Below are 18,574 nucleotides of genomic sequence, written 5' to 3' on the forward strand. Positions count from 1 at the left end.
TATGTTTATCTCTTTTGGAGGATTGGGAATAGCTTAGAATTCATTTTTTTCATGGTACTGGAGACTGTGTCTCTGTGAAGACTAGAGGAAAATTCCAAGGCTTGTCTTGGGATATTGGGAAAGTCTGAAGTTAAAATTAGTTGTGGCTTCAGTTAGTTGTGGTTTAGTTGTCAGGAGGTGTTAGGTATTAGGTAAAAGGTTGGACTTGATGATCTCTGAGGTCTTTTCCAACCTGGTTGATTCTGTGATTCATAGTGAAAACATTTCCGAGTATTTAATCATTTTTGCCTTACATGAGATGCAGAGAGGTTGACTTCACTAGAGCAATTCTGGTCTTAGGTTTTATACATCTCTTTCAACCTAGGGCTTGTATTGTGTCTCATTGAAGCATGCAACTATATGTAATATTTATAAAAATATTGACAGTATCAGTTACAATAATTTTCTTAGTTTCAGAAGCTACTCTGTATAAAACATTACTAAAAATGTTGCATTAGATCCATGCAGACATAGAAATATGCACATAAAGTACTGAATATAGACATTTTTCTTGCAAAAACATCACATTCTCTCATAAAACTATGGCTTTTGTAGTGATTGAAGGCCAGCTGTCTTCTCCTAAACCAATGAAAACCATGTACTATTTTCGTGGAATCAGGGAAGACTGGAGGTTCAATCAGTTCAAACAAACACAAGCTGTTTCTCTGCTGCTGCCATGCCAAATAACTACACAATCAGACCATGACTCAAAGTTGCTAGGATCAAGAAGCATCGTTTCACAAAATATTTTCACCTCTGTTCAGTTTGGGTAGCTGGTGAGTAGTGGGAGCTCAGTAGACTACTGTGAGTAGCAAAATCTCACACACTTACCTTGCAGTGAGGCAGTCCTGGGCTTGTCCATTACAATTTTTACACCACCTGGGGGGTGAAAAAGGAAACACTGGAGTTTAAATACGTACATAAGCCCTTCTACTTGATCCTCTCCTCCCCCACATTTACTTCTCTGCAGGGAGCCCATGGGAACCTGGGCCTGACTCTGGGCCCTGAGCTCCCTCTGTCCCTAGTTTGCACTGAAGATGAGAGGACATCTGTTCATGTGGCCATTTCAAGCCCTGTCAAGTAGGAAAGCTTTAGTGTTTTCAAATTAAGGAAGTAAGGAGTTACTTTTGGCAGCAGAGCAGCATTGCATACAGCACTCCAGCTGATCTGAGAGCAGACAGTGATTTTGAAATGGGAAAAGTACACCAAATACCATGTTTGATAGATTTCAAAGTGGGAACCTCTTCTACAAAGTAGCTTCCTTTTGAGTCCTATGACCATGATACCATTTTTGGCCAAAAATTTCAAATGGGAAGGGAATAAATCATGACAAAATTCTGATTCTTGGGGTACTTTGAGAAAAGATAAGGCTAAACTAATGCTTTAAGTTTCCTAGGCTTAGCTCTGAGCTGCTGCACTAAATCAGCTAGAAAGAAGTTAAAATGTAATTAAAACTACCTCTACCTCTTGTGTTTTAATTATTAGTATTTTAATGAGTAAACTTTATTAGCAATTTTCAACCACACAGATTCTTCATTAGAGAAGGATGATTGCCTGACATAATTAGGCCTCATGTTGAAGAGAGAGGGGAAAAAAATCATCTGTTAACAAATTTTTTTACCTGGGCCAAAGCCCACCTAGAAATTCATATGGCTTCAGGTGTTAAAGACAATAAGAAATACTTTTAGAACTGTATTAGCAACAGAAACAGGACTAAGGAGACTCTCTGTCCTTTGCTGGGTGCAGGGGGAATCATGCTCAAGGATAAGGAAGAAGATGAGGTACTTTCTACATATCCTTTGCCTCAACTGTAGTATTAAACCCGGTTGTTTGCTGGAAGATGGGGAGCAGAATGAAGCCTCCATAATCCAAGAGGAAATGGTTAATGACCTGCTGTACTGTTTAGATACACACAAGTCTATGGAACATACACCCAAGGGTACCAAGACAACTGGTGGGAGCACTCACCAAGCCACTTTCCATCATTTACCAGCAGTCCTGGCTAACCAGGAAGGTCTCTGTTGACTGCAGACTGGCAAACACGACACAAGAAGGGGCAGAAGGAGGACCCACGGAACTACAGACCTGTCAGTCTGACCTCAGTGCCAAGTAAGGTAATGGAGTTAATTCCACTTGGGGGCTAGTGACAAGTGGTGTTCCCCAGGGCTCAGTATAGAGGCCAGTTCTCTAATGTCAGTGCACCCTCAGCATGGCTGCAGATGATGGCAGAGGGTAGGAAGGCTCTGCAAAGGGATCTGGACAGGCTGGATTGATGGGTCAAGGCCAAACTCTATGAGATTTAATAAGGCCAAGTAGCCAGTCCTGCACTTGGGTCACAGCAAGTAGATAGGTGGGTGTTGATCTCTTCTCACTAGTAACCAGTGATAGGACAAGAGGAAATGGCCTCAAGTTGCACCAGGGGAGAATTATATTGGCTATTACAGGAAACTTATTCACTAAAAGGGTTCTCAAACACTGGAATGGGCTCCCCAGGGAGATGGCTGAATCCCCATCCCTGGAGGTGATTAAAAGATGAAGGAATGTGATGCTGAGGGACACGGTTTACCACCGGACTTGGCAGAGTTAGACAGTGGTCAATCATTTTCAACCAAAATAATTCTATGACTCTAAATTCACATTAGTTTTGTAGATCCTCCAGCTAGGTTTGGAGTATGCTATTCCTTTAGTTCACCAACAATTTCTACCATATTTGTGTTTACAAAATGACTATACAACTATCTTGTTGTAATTCTTAACATGCAAAATCTTACAAATGAATTAACAGAATAGCACTTTCAGACACTTGAGTGCTTTTTATTCAATTGAGGAAAGCCTTTTTTTCACTCAAAAGCTAATTTAAATTACATCAATAAGCAAAGCATCTAGACTAGGTCTCAGAGTCCAATTTCTTTTTGCTTAAGCCTAATTAGGAAAAAAATAAAACCAAAACACACACATGCTGCTTTAAAATACGGGAATCAAAGAACTGCTAGGCAGCACTTTCCCCTCTATGGTTCACACTGAGTTCTGTAACATTTCAGGTAACTGAAAAAAGACCTCAGTTATTTTCATAAAACATCTCCCTATAACATCACACTTTCGAATCATCTCCAAAAATAAAAATGTGTCAGTGTGAGCTTGAAATTCCCCCCACACCAACAATAACCAGGCTAGCTCAGTCTGGAAGCGAATGAAAGCTGTATTTACAAGCAAATCTACAATCTATGATGAAATGCAATGAATATGTACAAATATACACAATTCACAACATTTACAAATATATACAATTCACAGAAAAGCACAACCAAGCTCCCTTTGCTTCCCCCCAAATGGGACTTTCCCAAGGGGCCTCCTCCTCCAGACCCCCCTGGCAGAAAGCAGAGTTAGCTAAAAGCAAAGAGGCTGTTAACTTAGCTTGCCAAGGTCAGTGTGTTATCTTCAACCAGAAGAGAAGCAGCAGCAGCCAGACAGCCCAGCAAGGAAGTGAACTCCCCACCCCGACTGTCCCTACTCGTTTTGAGTAGTGGTTCTTAAACATTTCTATCTATCCAATGGAAGTGTTTAGAACAATCATTATTTTGCTTTCTTACACCCAATAGTGACTTACTTTCATTCTTTAGCTTTCTCTGCTTGAACTCCGAGAAGAAAAATTAAAGAGACAGTTTCCAACCATCACACAGCTCTTCACTTACTATGCTCTAGTCTTCCCCTTATACCAATCTGAAGCAGCCCACCCTGTTCTATGTCCAAAATCTTGACTATGCCTCATGTACCAAACTGAAGGTTTCAAGGGGACATCTACCAGCTTCCTACCTTTATGAAAAAAACCACACCCTGTATCCGTGTTCTTTGACATGGACTTTTATCTCCTAGCTTCTTCATACATGAAGAAATAAAATTCCCTAATAAAAGCAATATTCTATGAATGTGCTCAAAATGCCTTTGTATCTTATGAGATTCATAAATGATAATTAAAATCCTGGTGAAGGTACACACTTAGTTGAGTGTTATTGGATTATCTTTTGCACTTGCACAGATGAACAACAGAAGACTATGCAGGAATAGTTATTTTCTTTTTAGAAGGTTGTGGGTTTTTTTGGTATGTGTATAACCCTATCAATTTTAAGCCCTCAAGTTTTTTTAAAAAAGAATTTATAAGCATTTCAGTCTTTGGGAAAGATCCAAATTCTGCATTTATGTATTAATGGAATTACTTTTTTTTTAAATGGACAAGGAGGTCAGGAACAAGAAGAAACTTAATAGGTTATTTCTTTGTTCTGTTATTCTAGGATAAGTAATTTTTATACACAAACTTTACACTTGCAGTGAGCAAAAATTCTCACCACATAATGACCAGGAAAAACCCAAGTTAGTCCTTTTTAGATAGTTTATAATAATTTGCTTCAGAAAAAGCAACCTAACAATAAGATCTTTATTTCCAAAAATAACTTAGTCACTTCTCAAATGTCATAAATGCAGATTTTGAAAATTAAGATCTACAACTTAAACAGTCACCATAAAAATCAGTCCTTTGTGAAGCAAATATATTGCATATCACATAAAGCAAGTATATTTAACAGTGAGAGTTTTGTCTGGCCATAAGAAATGCTGGATATTCATTTCAGGGATAATTCTCTCTGGTCTAGAGTGATATCCTCTTTTATAACTCTATACTGTACTAGATATTTTAGCTTAGAAGTAAGATTAAAAATTTTGAGCTGTCAGAAAACCCGTCCCCATCAGTTCTTACCACATGTAAAGAAAGTGACCTTAGATTACTGAAAATAGCTGGTTTTCTGTGGCTTTCTGATTTCTGTGGATATTTGATTTTAAAAAAAACAAGCTCCAAAGACCCTAGGAAAACTAAGCTCAAGGCAGGGCTGGCTCATCTTGTACAAATTGTGATAAGTGCTTTCTTTACCTTTTAAATTTTGAGACCAATTTAGTAAAAGAATAATTACATCATTCCACTGTTCTTTTCCACAGAACAGAATACATGATAGAAAAATACCAGTGCTTGCTTCCACAATATTATAGTAGTGCTGCAAATACAAAGTAGGGTAAAGATTAACCAGATGTTTTATATTTGTTTGCACCTTTGGTCCAGAAGAACAATAAGCCACCAGGAAATTTGTTAGCTGGTTTTGAAACCACACTAAGTGGTCGAATGACTAATGGACCTATTACCACTCCTATGAACCAGAGGAAAACAATGTTCTTGTGAGCATTGTGTAATAGTATAAAAGACATTTGTTTGGACCTTAGAGAGTGTCAGATTGCACTGTTATAAACTCATTTTAACCTACAGCCATGCAAACATACTGGAGTTTAAAGCACAGTCAGTACAGGATGCTTGGAAATTAGAGTAGCACATTTGAAAAATGAAGGCACTTGAGTTTGATTTGAAGTCTCTGTTACGAAATTAGAGTTTGACAGAATTTGGCTCAAGCACGGCAAGCAAGTGATGGTAAGTGAAACTTTCACCCATCTTTGCCCTGATCGCTCAGCAGCCCAAAGGAACTGTACAGCAAGGATACCTTAACACTTTAGGAGGCTGCAGCAATGGTAATTATGGTAGTGACCAATGCAACCTTATGCAGATAATGGATGACAACTGCACAATGTATGGAATAATAGTTCCATCTTTTCATAAAAATTAAGTTTTTTTTCTCTCTCCCACTAGAATGTTATTTTGCTATCAGCATTTGCCAAAGAAATGAGGTAGTCTTGCCTTGTATTTGTTATAAACACAAAATTCCATTTTTTTGTGTGTGTTTTTCAGCTAAGCTGCCCCAAGTAACATATCAGAGACATTTGGTGACCTCCAGTTCAATCCTTCAAACAGGCTGTCAGGGGAGCAAGATGTCAGTAACATTTGCGAGCACTAATCACACTGTCTACAGGTAAAAATAAGACCTTTTGCTCTAAAATGCTCTCATAATTTTAAAAAACAGAGCCATTATGAAGTTTCCCATCCCTGGTGTTCATGTCTGGCTGAATTCATTGCTCCCTGTTTTTCAAGTTCAGCAAAAAAAGCTTAATCCCTTCTCTGAGAAAGAGAGAAACTAAGTCCAATGTTCTCTGTGCTTTTCCTGATATTCCTAGGCACAATGGAGCTGCTGGGGACAGTCTGACAATGATTTGAAAGAAAAAAGGAAATCCAGAAAGCACAGGACAAGATGATAGCAAGACAGGATGGAAACAGCTGCAGAACAACACAAAAATCAATATAAAGGGAAAATATAAGTGGGTTGGGGCCAGTTAAGTACAAACGGAGAGAATTAGAAAAGATTCTTTAAGGTTATCCAGGGTGTGACTAGCATTATGAAAGAAAAATAAACTTTCAGGAAGCTAAGATTACAAAGAAAAGGACAAGAGGCTCATGGAAGGAACAAACACCTAAACTGAAAATCAGTTCTGGTATTTGAATTTCTTGAAGCAATTAAGAAAGTGTTTGTCCTTAGCAGGTATTGCATTTGCCCACCTCCATCATGCAACACAATCTACTCTTAAAATATCCTTGATTTTCTTCACTACCAGTGAAACTATAAAAAAAACTTCTGAATGACAGGTGTGGGAATAGAAGAAAAGTTGCTCCAATACTCAGAGATTGTTTGTCAGATCTGTGTCTTTGAATCTTCCTGAGCTTCTGTCATATGCAGTTCAAAGCAAGATCAGAAAATAATTTACAAGTTATGATAGTTGCATAGTATATTTTGTTGGGCAGTCAAACAAGCGTATTATAATGTAGGTAGTTCAAAATATCTCTTTGCTTGCTCTATCTTATCAGTGTGCTGATAAAAATCAAAAGAAACAAGATTTATGTGATGGTTTGAAACTGTCTTTTTAATTTTTCCTTGCAAAGTTCAGAACAGAGAAAGTGAAAGAATGTAAATAAGTCACTATTGGGTGTAAGAAAGCAAAATAACGATTGTTCTAAACACTTCCATTGGATAGATAGAAATGTTTAAGAACTATTACCCAAAACAAAGTAGGCATTCGGCACATTCTGCGTTCGGCAGTGGGGGCAGTTGCTGGGCTGTCTGGCTGCTGTTTCTTCTTCTCTTCTGGCTGAAGATAACACACTGACCTTGGCAGCTAAGTTAACAACTTTCTGCTTAACTAACTCTGCTTCTCTGTCCAGGGGGGTCTGGGGGGGAAGCTCCTGGGAGAGGGAGGCCCCTTTGGGAGGGTCCCCTTGGGGGGAAGCAAAGGGAGATCAATTGTGCTTTTTCTGTTGATTGTATATATTTGTGAATGTTGTGAATTTTGTATATTTGTACATATTCATTGCATTTCATTGTAGATTTTAGACTCTGCTTGTAAATACAGCTTTTCATTTGTTTCCAGACTGAGCTAGCCTGGTTATTGTTGGGGGGGGGGGGGAATTTCAGCTCACACCGACACACTTTTTATTTTTGGCGCCCAACGTGGGGCTCGATTGCTTGTGATTTATTTCTGCTCAGATTAGGAAGCAAAATGAAGCTGTTTTGGATTCTGAGTCATTCTATTTCATCTATTATCGGTGCAATTGTCTACAGATGGGCCATTTCTTGCATGATAGACAAGATTGTGAGATATGTGGCATATAAGTCGTTTCTTTGGGTTAAGAACAAGTTACTGAATGTTGGTGAATTCTGTTGTGGTCTTATTGGGCTTAGAAGCTATGGTAACTCAACTATGGATGCGCTAGCAGACACATATGAGTTTGTTACTCCTCTTACAACTACAGAGGGTCTTTGGAACCAGTGGTACCCTAGATATCTTGTGCTTGCCTTAATTTTGTTGCTTCTTGGAATAATCATATGGCTGCTGATAGCACTGTGTCAAGAAAGACATAAGGCTACTTGCTCTTCCAACTCTGCTGTGAATGTGAAAACCAAGCCAGTAAATTTGGTGGCCACTGTAACCAGAAAGCGTAAAGGAGATGCAGATGCTGCAGGAGATGGTGCAGATGGAGATGAGGGTCCTTCTACTCAGGGTCCCTCTGTTAAGAAAGATCCTTCTGATGAGGAAGAGAGGGTTAGCCTTAAAACTCTGGTAGACCTCTTGAGACCCCACATGGATGATGGAGATGTAGGTCAGGATGTAGACCCTGGTAGATTAGCAACTGCTGGTAGTGCCTCTGAACTCAAAGAAATTCAACGGAGGATTAAAATAGGATTATGGGGACAGCGACCTCAGGATGATGATGATGATGAGGATGACATACAGTCAGCTAATGCACCCAGACAGGAAATTAGACATGTGAGGAAGGATTACATCAGAGGAGATAATGAGCCAGTCCTGTCTTGGCTAGCCAGGTGTTTTGATATGGGAGCCCCAGCATTGGTGGTAGGTGACAAGTCGGCCTCTCAGTTGGGGATGCTCTCAAAGGATACAGGCATAGACAGGCACCTAGGCAAGTGCATTGGTAAAGTTTCTCTGTGGGCACGCCTCCTACTGGCAGTCTCGCTGAGTTACCCCAGCAGAGATGATTTACCATGGAACCCTAAGCCTTGGACCACAATAGCTGAGGGAATCAAGCGTCTGAGAGAGTTTGCTGTGAGAGAAGTAATGTATGGAGATCATAAGACTGAATCCTGATGAAATTCCTGTTGGAACAGGCCTTGCCAAAAAGCTCATTAAGCTTGCTCCTCCTAATTATGCTACTATTCTGGCAAGCAGGATTGTGGCAAGAAATTATGGTGGAGTGCCTCCCACTGTTGGCCATTTCACTGACCAAATGAGGCAGTTGGAGGATAGTCTTGCACGTACTTCTTTGGTTTCAGCCATTGAAACTTTATCTGGAGAAATGAAGAATTGCATGAAAGAGCTGAAGGAGGAACTTAAAACCTCCATATCCAACTTGATGAAGGGGGATGATTCTAATTCCTCTTCCTCCAGATGGATACAAGTTTCAGCTGTCAGAAACAGACGTGCTCCAAGAAGGCAATTCCAGAATAGGTCAAACCAAAACAGACAGCAGAGGCAATCACGTGGCAGTATCTGGATAACTCTGCGTGATCAGTTTGGTGAGAACATGAACAGATGGGATGGTCAACCAACTTCTGATCTTTTCAAGAGGTTACGGGAGCTGCAGAGGGGCAGATCCCGAGGTAGCAATACCAGGAGGGTAGCTGTCGCTTCCTCAGTTTCCCAGAACAACTCTGATAGCTCCAACAGTGATCCTAATTCTGGTGCTGGACATTGTGCCGGCTGTACATGTGGAGGTAATCCCCACCATTAGGGGTGCCCTGCCTTCCGCCAGGGGGAGGTAAGGGACAATGGAGATAACAGAATCTATTGGGATGTGTACATCCGGTGGCCTGGCACTTCAAAATTTCAGAAGTACAGGGCCTTGGTTGACACAGGAGCTCAGTGCACCATAATACCATCAAATTATCAAGGGGGAGAATCTATAACTATTCAGGGAGTCACTGGTGGATCTCAAGAGTTGTTTAAGATAGAGGTTGACATAAGTTTAACTGGGAAGCAGTGGAAGAAACATACTATTGTAACAGGTCCTAATGCACCTTGTATTTTGGGAATTGACTTTCTGAGAGAAGGGCGTTTTAAAGACCCTAAGGGTTACAAATGGGCTTTTGGAATAGCAACTGTAGAAATTGATGGAGGAAAATTGAAGTTGTCTATCAGACCTGAGCTTTCAGATGAATCTGCAGTTGTGGGACAACATGAGATAGAGGATGTAAAGCTGCCGGTTGCTTCTCAAACTGTGCATCACAGACAATACAGAACCAACCGTGACTCTTTGGTGTCCATTCAAAACTTGATTCGTCAGTTGGAGAGTCAGAAGGTCATCAGCAAAACTCATTCACCTTTCAACAGTCCAATTTGGCCTGTGAGAAAGCAGAATGGAGAGTGGCGTCTGACAGTTGATTTCCGTGCCTTGAATGAAGTAACTCCACCCATGAGTGCAGCTGTGCCAGACATGATGGAACTCCAATATGAGCTGGAATCCAAGCAGGCCAAATGGTATGCTACCATAGACATTGCTAATGCTTTCTTCTCTATTCCCATAGCAGAGGAATGCAGGCCTCAGTTTGCTTTCACCTGGAGAGGCATTCAGTACACATTCAATCGTTTGCCCCAGGGGTGGATTCACAGTTCAACCATCTGCCATGCAGTGATCCATGATGCTTTGGAGAAAGGTGGAGCTCCAGAACACATTCAGTTCATCGATGACATCATCGTCTGGGGTGAGACTGCTGAAGAAGTCTTCGAGAAAGGTAACAAAATCCTTGACATTCTCTTGCAAGCTGGTTTCGCTATCAAGCGAGACAAGGTGAAAGGACCTGCCAGAGAAATCCAGTTTCTGGGAGTGCGGTGGCAAGACGGTCGCCGTCACATCCCAATGGATGTGATAAACAGAGTCTCCACCATGGCAAATCCCATCAACAAGAAAGAAACTCTGCGTTTCTTAGGCATAGTGGGATTTTGGAGACTGCACATTCCTGGATACAGTCAGATTGTGAAACCTCTATATGATGTGACTCGAAAGAGAAACAGTTTCCAATGGGGTCCTGAGCAACAAGCAGCCTTTGACCAGATCAAGCGAGAGGTAGTCCAAGCGATGGGTCTGGGACCTGTCCGAACTGGTCCAGACATTAAGAACATTCTGTACACGGCCGCGAGTGACAATGGTCCAACCTGGTGCTTATGGCAAAGAGCTCCAGGGGAGACACGAGGACGTCCTCTTGGTTTCTGGGGTCGTGGCTACAGAGGCTCAGAGGCAAACTACACTCCAACAGAGAAAGAGATTTTAGCTGCTTATGAAGGAGTGAAAGCTGCTTCTGAAGTGATCGGAACTGAGTCACAACTTCTTCTAGCTCCTAGATTGCCAGTTCTGAATTGGATGTTCAAGGGCAAAGGTTCTTCACCACATCATGCAACAGATGCTACCTGGTCTAAGTGGATGGCTCTGATAACACAGAGAGCTCGAATGGGAAATCTCGAAAGGCCTGGTTTGGTGGAGGTGATCACAAACTGGCCAGAAGGCACAAGCTGTGCTAAACCTCCAGAGGAGAAAGTAACTCGTGCTGAGGAAGCTCCTCCTTACAGTGATCTGTCTGATGATGAAAAGAGATATGCTTTGTTCACAGACGGTTCCTGTCGTTTGGTTGGGAACAAGCGGAGATGGAAATCTGCAGTGTGGAGTCCAACGCGTAGAGTTGCAGAAGCGAGAGATGGAGAAGGAGAATCCAGTCAATTTGCAGAGGTAAAAGCTGTCCAGCTAGCTCTTAACATAGCTGAACGTGAGAGATGGCCAAAGCTTTATCTCTACACCGACTCATGGATGGTAGCCAATGCCTTGTGGGGTTGGCTGAAAGACTGGAAAAAGAATGGCTGGCAGAGGAAAGGAAAGCCAATCTGGGCTGCAGATCTGTGGCAAGACATTGCTGCTCGCATTGAGAGAATCCCAGTGAAAGTGAGACACAACGATGCTCACATTCCTAAGAGCAAAGCTACTGAGGAACAACAACACAACCATCAGGCAGATCTAGCTGCAAGAGTTTCCCAAGTGGACACAAACTCTGATCCTGATCCTGATCTTAACTGGAAACACCAAGGTGAGCTGTTCTTAGCTCGGTGGGCCCATGACTCGTCAGGACATCAAGGCAGAGATGCAACCTACCGATGGGCTCGTGACAGATCCATTGACATTTCCATGGATGCTATCACACAAGTCATCCATGACTGTGACATTTGTGCTGCTATTAAGCAGGCAAAGCGGATCAAGCCCTTGTGGTACGGTGACCGATGGTCCAAGTACAAGTATGGTGAAGCCTGGCAGATTGACTACATCTCTCTACCTCGTTCTCCATCTGGTAAGCAGTATGTGCTGACTATGGTAGAGGCAAGCACTGGATGGCTGGAAACTTATCCAGTTCCTCATGCAACTGCACGTAACACCATTCTTGGCCTGGAGAGACAAATCCTGTGGAGACATGGAACTCCAGAGAGGATTGAGTCAGACAACGGAACTCATTTCAAGAGCAATCTTGTAAAAAAACTGGGCCAAAGAGCACGGCATCGAGTGGATATTCCACATTCCCTACTATGCACCAGCTGCAGGGAAGATCGAACGCTACAACGGTTTGCTGAAAACCACTCTCAAAGCCATGGGGGGTGGATCTTTGAAAAACTGGGAGAAACATTTAGCACAAGCAACCTGGTTGGTGAATAGTAGAGGTTCAGTGAATCGAGCTGGACCTGCCCAATCAGATTTGTTGCGAAAGGAAGAAGGTGATAGAGTTCCTGTTATCAGAGAAAAGAATCTGTTAAGGCAAAACAGTTTGGGTATTTTCTCCTTCAGGAGAGGCCAAACCTGTCCGAGGGGTGGTTTCTGCTGAAGGTCCTGGTCACACCTATTGGGTGATGCAAGAAAACAGTGAAATTCAGTGTATTCCACAAAGAAATCTAACTTTGGCTGAGAGAGGTTAAATTCAGAGTGTTGCGCAGATACAGCATCGCGCCCAAGAGGAGAGTCCATGAGATCTACGGTGCACGAACCCTGAGAGCCCTGAGTCACCTGAGAGTCCCTGTTCCTTCCTTCGCTCCATCTGCAAGGAAACAAGCTGTTTACTGTTTTTTCCTGTGATTTGACTCTTTTGAATCATCTACATCTGAGATAGCCGGAATGGACTATGGTCTTTATTCACCTATTGTTGTAGATATTATTTTAGATTAGATAAATGATAGCAGCAGCCAATGGAATTGTTTAGAAGGGGTGGACTGTGATGGTTTGAAACTGTCTTTTTAATTTTTCCTTGCAAAGTTCAGAACAGAGAAAGTGAAAGAATGTAAATAAGTCACTATCGGGTGTAAGAAAGCAAAATAACGATTGTTCTAAACACTTCCATTGGATAGATAGAAATGTTTAAGAACTATTACCCAAAACAAAGTAGGCATTCTGCACATTCTGCGTTCGGCAGTGGGGGCAGTTGCTGGGCTGTCTGGCTGCTGTTTCTTCTTCTCTTCTGGCTGAAGATAACACACTGACCTTGGCAGCTAAGTTAACAACTTTCTGCTTAACTAACTCTGCTTCTCTGTCCAGGGGGGTCTGGGGGGGAAGCTCCTGGGAGAGAGAGGCCCCTTTGGGAGGGTCCCCTTGGGGGGAAGCAAAGGGAGATCAATTGTGCTTTTTCTGTTGATTGTATATATTTGTGAATGTCGTGAATTTTGTATATTTGTATATATTCATTGCATTTCATTGTAGATTTTAGACTCTGCTTGTAAATACAGCTTTTCATTTGCTTCCAGACTGAGCTAGCCTGGTTATTGTTGGTGGGGGGGGAATTTCAGCTCACACCGACACAATTTAGAATTTATCAGATCTACATCAGCTCTTCTCAGGAGTCTATTACACCAGAAAACTTCCGTCTCTCTGCAGGTTTCCCACACCATTGGTCAGCCTGTGAAATCCACTTACTGGAGGCCAAACCTTATCCTCTTGTCATATTTGCCTAACCTGTGCTTTCTTCCAAATGCAGCTGAAGTGCTAAAGCTGTTCTCAACACAGATGCAAAGGCCTAGGTTCTGCTAATGACCTTTTCTGGGGCTCATCTGGACTCCAGGTAATGGCTTGTCCTATGTTCTCTGTTTGGTTTTGTTTTTTTTCCTCCGTAAAACAATTAGAAAACCTCAGTCAAAAGAATGTTAAAACCATTAAGTCAAACACTCAAAAGCTAAAAAGCTTGGTATCTAGCAAGACACTTTAAACAAAGATTACTCATGCAAATTTAAAACGGCTCTCTTTTGTCAAGGTAGGTACAGCTGGGTACCGCTTATTTATTTTTCACAGGACTGGTGCCTTTTCTAGGGCTCTCAATAAACAATGCTGCAAGAATTACTCATTCTTCTGTGGGCAGAACACCAGTGACAAAGGGCTCTACATCAGTTATTGAGGTAAGTCTGAAAGTGCAGAATGCCTGTAGAGATGATATAGGCTTGCTCACACCCAGTAGCATCTTAGACTAATATGGATATTGCTCATGTTTCCCATCTAATCTAAAAAGCACATATCGCTCAACTGACTTGGCTGTTAGCCCTGCTGCAACACCAGGATGCTGGCCTGACACCACAACGTTGATGTGACTGCATCCTATTTGTTTGAACTGGAGCAGAAAATCAAACTCCTTTGATAAAACTCTCTACTAGATAGAAACAACCCTCAGCAGAAAATAATTCAAAAATGCATGGCAATGCTTTTGATGCTCCACACGTTGAAGCCTCTGTACTTACTGGGCTGGTTTAAAGCAGCTTTTTCCTTCACGAAAAGGTCATTGTTCTATTGGATAAAACTATTATTTATGATATAGAATATTCCAGGGGGAAGTTTGTGTAAGTACCTACTTCTGTGGATGTTACCACTACGCACATCACAAATGTACCATTGTCTTCTGGGTTTGATGTTACCATTATGAGATGATTTAGTTACAGGACTTCAGCAATTAACACCTATAAGTCATCAGTCTGAAATGAAAATGATTGTGTTCCTGGTGCATATTATATTTCAAGTGAACTTGTTTTGGCTTATCTTCAGTGACATTTACAATTCAACATTTACACAGCTGTCCTGTGAAAACATTAGGTATTTCAAATATGTATTGAGAAATTGCTTTGTTCTGCTCTAAGCCTTTCTTTTTTTCTTAAACATGTAAAAGGGTTTTTACAAATCAAGGAAGTACCTTCAAATATTTTCCTTATATTCTAAGTGTTTACCTCAAAGAAAGCAACCCCTATGATTCAAGGTAAAGGTCATTATATTTCTATTCATATGCAAATTCCTCTCATATTACATCCTGTAGGTACTGAGATCAATCTCAAGTTACATGCCTTATAAAGCAGACCATTTAATGAGTCTTTCTTATTTCACATTGCAGCTTCTAGGTAAGTTCAACACCTTTAAAAAGGCTTGTTTAGATTATATTGAATCCTATATAACTGTACCACAAAACTTGCCATTTTAGATCCTCTTCTGTGTCTCAGCATTTGTATTAAACCTTTCAGCTACATTTACAGAGGATGTCACCTGAGATGAAGATACTTTAAAGACGGATGCAATAATGGAAGAATAAGCATTAACAATTGTTTTGCTCTTAAGCCAATTGATAAAGACATGTTCCGGTTTATCTTAACCTAGCTTTCTCTTATTAAAGCAGATATGGCTATTGCTGCCTTACAAAATTAAGACAAACTACACTTTTTTTCCATAGACAAAATGACATATAATGGCATCTGCTGTAAAAAGAACTTTGAAGGGAATAGTTTTGGTTTGTTTGCTCTGTAGACTCTTGTATGTTAGCAGACTGAGTCTTGTGGTAAAAGTTTAAATTAATTATTTGAAATAACCAAACTTTGCAAGTACATCAGTGAAATTCATATGTCTGAAGGCAAAAATCAAGGTACATAAGCTCAAACGCAGCAAAATTCTGAAAGTGTTTTTTTTTTTTTTTAATACAGGACTTCACACTGGACAGTAAAGCAATCTGATTTACAGCTGGCTTTAAATAATGCTGTCTTCACTGTTCCACAAAATCTTAGGAGCAGCTTTCTTCCTGCTTCCCTGCTGTACTCAAGGTAAACCTGCAGCAATTCCTCCACTGCCCAGTTTCTCTCGCTTTCTTGAAGAGACATATAGCAAATTTATACCAGGTACATGCAGTTATCATCTCCATTTTTATCTAGATGTACCATTGTGTTCTATTGTTATGCTTTGTCAACTCAGTGCTGTCTTCTATAATCTGTATAATCATGTACAAAGTAAGATGCTCAGATGTCTCCTACCTAATAATCCAATGGTTCAATTCACAGAGAAATTTATTTTCTGTAATACAGAGTACAAGACACTTATTTTGAAGTGTTAGGTTGGAGCTGCAGGCAATCAAATGAACCTACTGCAGAAATGCTAGTACTTTGCCTGGACAGGCTCAGAGTGAAGATTAACTCAGTTTACTAATTCAAGCTTTCCATAAACATCACTGTTCTGGAGGTAGTTTCCAGGAATGTATTCCCTGTCCTTCCTAAGGACGTGTGAAAACAGCCCCTATTTAAAAAAAGGGCAAAGTAAAATAGGTCAAACATTTTAAGTTTCTATTAATTTTACATTATTACCTCTGCTTTATCTTGAAAGCCAAGAGTCGAACTGTAACACCAAGTACATAATAGTTGGTTTTGTTCATAGGTTTCCTACCACTGGCTGGTAATGCAAAGGAAAACACTATTCGTCAATTAGAACATCGGATTTCCAGGCTCGAAGGAGGTAATTTAGCTGCTTTTACTTTCTGCTGTAGCTGGATTAGTGGGCATAAGCAAGGTGAGCAGGAAAATACCTCCTTAGGAAAAAGGCAGAATCTTCTGGAGTTTTACTGCATTCCATTTAAATTGCATTCACAGGTAGGTAGAAGTGTGACAACTCAAATGCAGTGTGGGGCAGGAAGGGAATTAGTTTTTCCTAACTAGTTAAAGAAATATAGGTAACAGCTCTGAAGTTTGACTGCAAAGCAGAAATTCATCACATTGAAATCTCTGCTCCATTGGCACCTCATGCTCTTAACAGACAAATTAACTGAGCACTAAAAGCACATCAAAACAATAATGAGCAGATCATAAGATTCTATTCACTCAAGGACTAGCATATACCCTTGTACGCTACAAATCACCTCTGAGAGCTTATACAGAGTCTCAAAAAAAACCCCAAACTTTTTCTAAATGTAGAATTCCTCATTTCCTTCCCTAAACTCTTTCATCCTCATTCTGAACCCATTTTATATATTCTGTCCCTTTCCTCCCTCATCTTTTCAGATATCTTCTGACTTTGAAGAGTTGTCTTTTCTTTTAATCTTTGATTTCAAGTTTTCCTCTCCTTCACCTTTTCCTGAGTTTAGTCTAAAATTATAAAGGAAAATAGTAGGAATTAAAATTGTCATTAAAACGACCACAAAACAATGAACAAAAGATTAATGGCTTTCATCTCATATTGCAGTTCTCCACTTGGGAAAGATGATAACAACATCAGGAGGAAAAATATTTGCTACCAATGGGAAAAAAGCTGATTTCCATGCTACACTGAAAACGTGCCAAGAGGCTGGAGGGTCTATTGCCACTCCAACAAACCCAAGTGAGAATGATGCCATTCTGTACTTTGTGAAAAGTTATAATACCTATGCCTACCTGGGGATAAAGGAATCTCTAATTCCAAGTAAATTCCAGTTCCTGGATGGTACAAAACTGAGATATACTAACTGGCATTCAAAGGAACCTTCTGGCAAAGGGGAAGAGGAATGCGTGGAAATGTACACTGATGGCACTTGGAATGACAAAAGATGCAACCAGAATCGCCTCATTGTCTGTCAGTTTTAGTGCTTCCCCATGCTGTACTCCAGCAGCCTTCCTGGAATATGCTCACTTATCCCTGGTCTCTTCATTTGTAGCTAGTAAACTCAGATAACGCAACATCAAAAATAAAAATCACTTTCCCAGTCTGACTTCTCTTTTAAACTCTAGCCATAAAGAGGAAATTACTTATCAAAAGTAGTGGCCTGTCTGTTCTTTTATTCATTCCCCACAGTTTCTTGATACACCTGCCCATGGGTTCCTTCTGCTCTGTTGGCCTGCTCACTACTTACAAGAGCAAAAGGTAGATTTCTTGGGCACATATCTAAAGTAACCTGCAGCCACAAGATCTTCCAGCAGACCTTTACCCACAGACCTGTAAGCTGTGTGCATTTTGATCCCATTTTAAATTTCCCCTCACAAAACCTACCTATACAGACACTCCTGCTGCCACTGCTCTTGTTAGTCTGCATTTCTTTGTCCCATAACAGACCTCCTGAAAGAATAAGCAGTGCTACTAGGATGACACTGAGCTACGAGCACAAGGGGTTCTCAGACACACTTCCCATGGGAAAGCTTTAGAGTCAGCAGGATTTTAACCTTCATGTATCTGAAAAGTAGTAGCCAGAAGCCACCTGTCCCTCAGCAACTCCTAATAGTTTCCTTGACTCAAAGTGGTAAATAGCTCAAGAAGCCCACAGTCCCACACCAGGTGGATGCATGTGGAAGAAAACACACAGGAGCTGACAGGGGTTAATACCCATGTGGCTTAAGGAGATCAGTCAAGTCATGACAAGCCAAATTTTTTCTAAGCTAGACAGTGGCAACACTGAGCTGCTTGTCAAACCCTCATTGGAGTCCCATGGGGCTAAATTTGGTGGATGCCTGTGTTTCTGTAGCAGCCTATACACTGCACTTGTAGAAGCTGTGCAGAGCCTGCACTCTCCAGCTCAACCTTAAGGATTAAGACAAAACTTTCTGAACAGCTTTTTTTACTGAAGTCCAGTCACTTGCTGCAGCTGAGTTAAATTCCCAAGGTTATATTCACAATTGTGCAGTGTAACAAGCATATCCCCAGATGGCTATTTTTTCCCCCTCCTTTCTTTGGGGCAATTGACTTCAGCTTAGGCGATGAAGACTATGCACAGAATCAGTGACATGGTACAAAGGCTAGTGGTGCATCTAGGTATACCTCCAT

General features: G+C 41.0%; 1 protein-coding gene across 1 annotated transcript; it reads left to right on the forward strand.

Annotated features, from left to right (window-relative positions):
• Positions 1-1,793: 1,793 nt before the first annotated feature.
• On the forward strand, positions 1,794-17,403 carry LOC128968290 (pulmonary surfactant-associated protein A-like). Its single transcript, XM_054382702.1, has 5 exons — positions 1,794-1,820; positions 13,810-13,947; positions 14,925-14,931; positions 16,226-16,303; positions 17,027-17,403. The coding sequence occupies exons 1-5, from the start codon at positions 1,794-1,796 to the stop codon at positions 17,401-17,403; spliced, it is 627 nt and encodes a 208-aa protein (XP_054238677.1).
• The last annotated feature ends 1,171 nt before the right edge of the window (positions 17,404-18,574 follow it).

The sequence above is a fragment of the Indicator indicator genome, chromosome 7 (genome assembly GCF_027791375.1).
Source record: "Indicator indicator isolate 239-I01 chromosome 7, UM_Iind_1.1, whole genome shotgun sequence".
NCBI lineage: Eukaryota > Metazoa > Chordata > Aves > Piciformes > Indicatoridae > Indicator > Indicator indicator.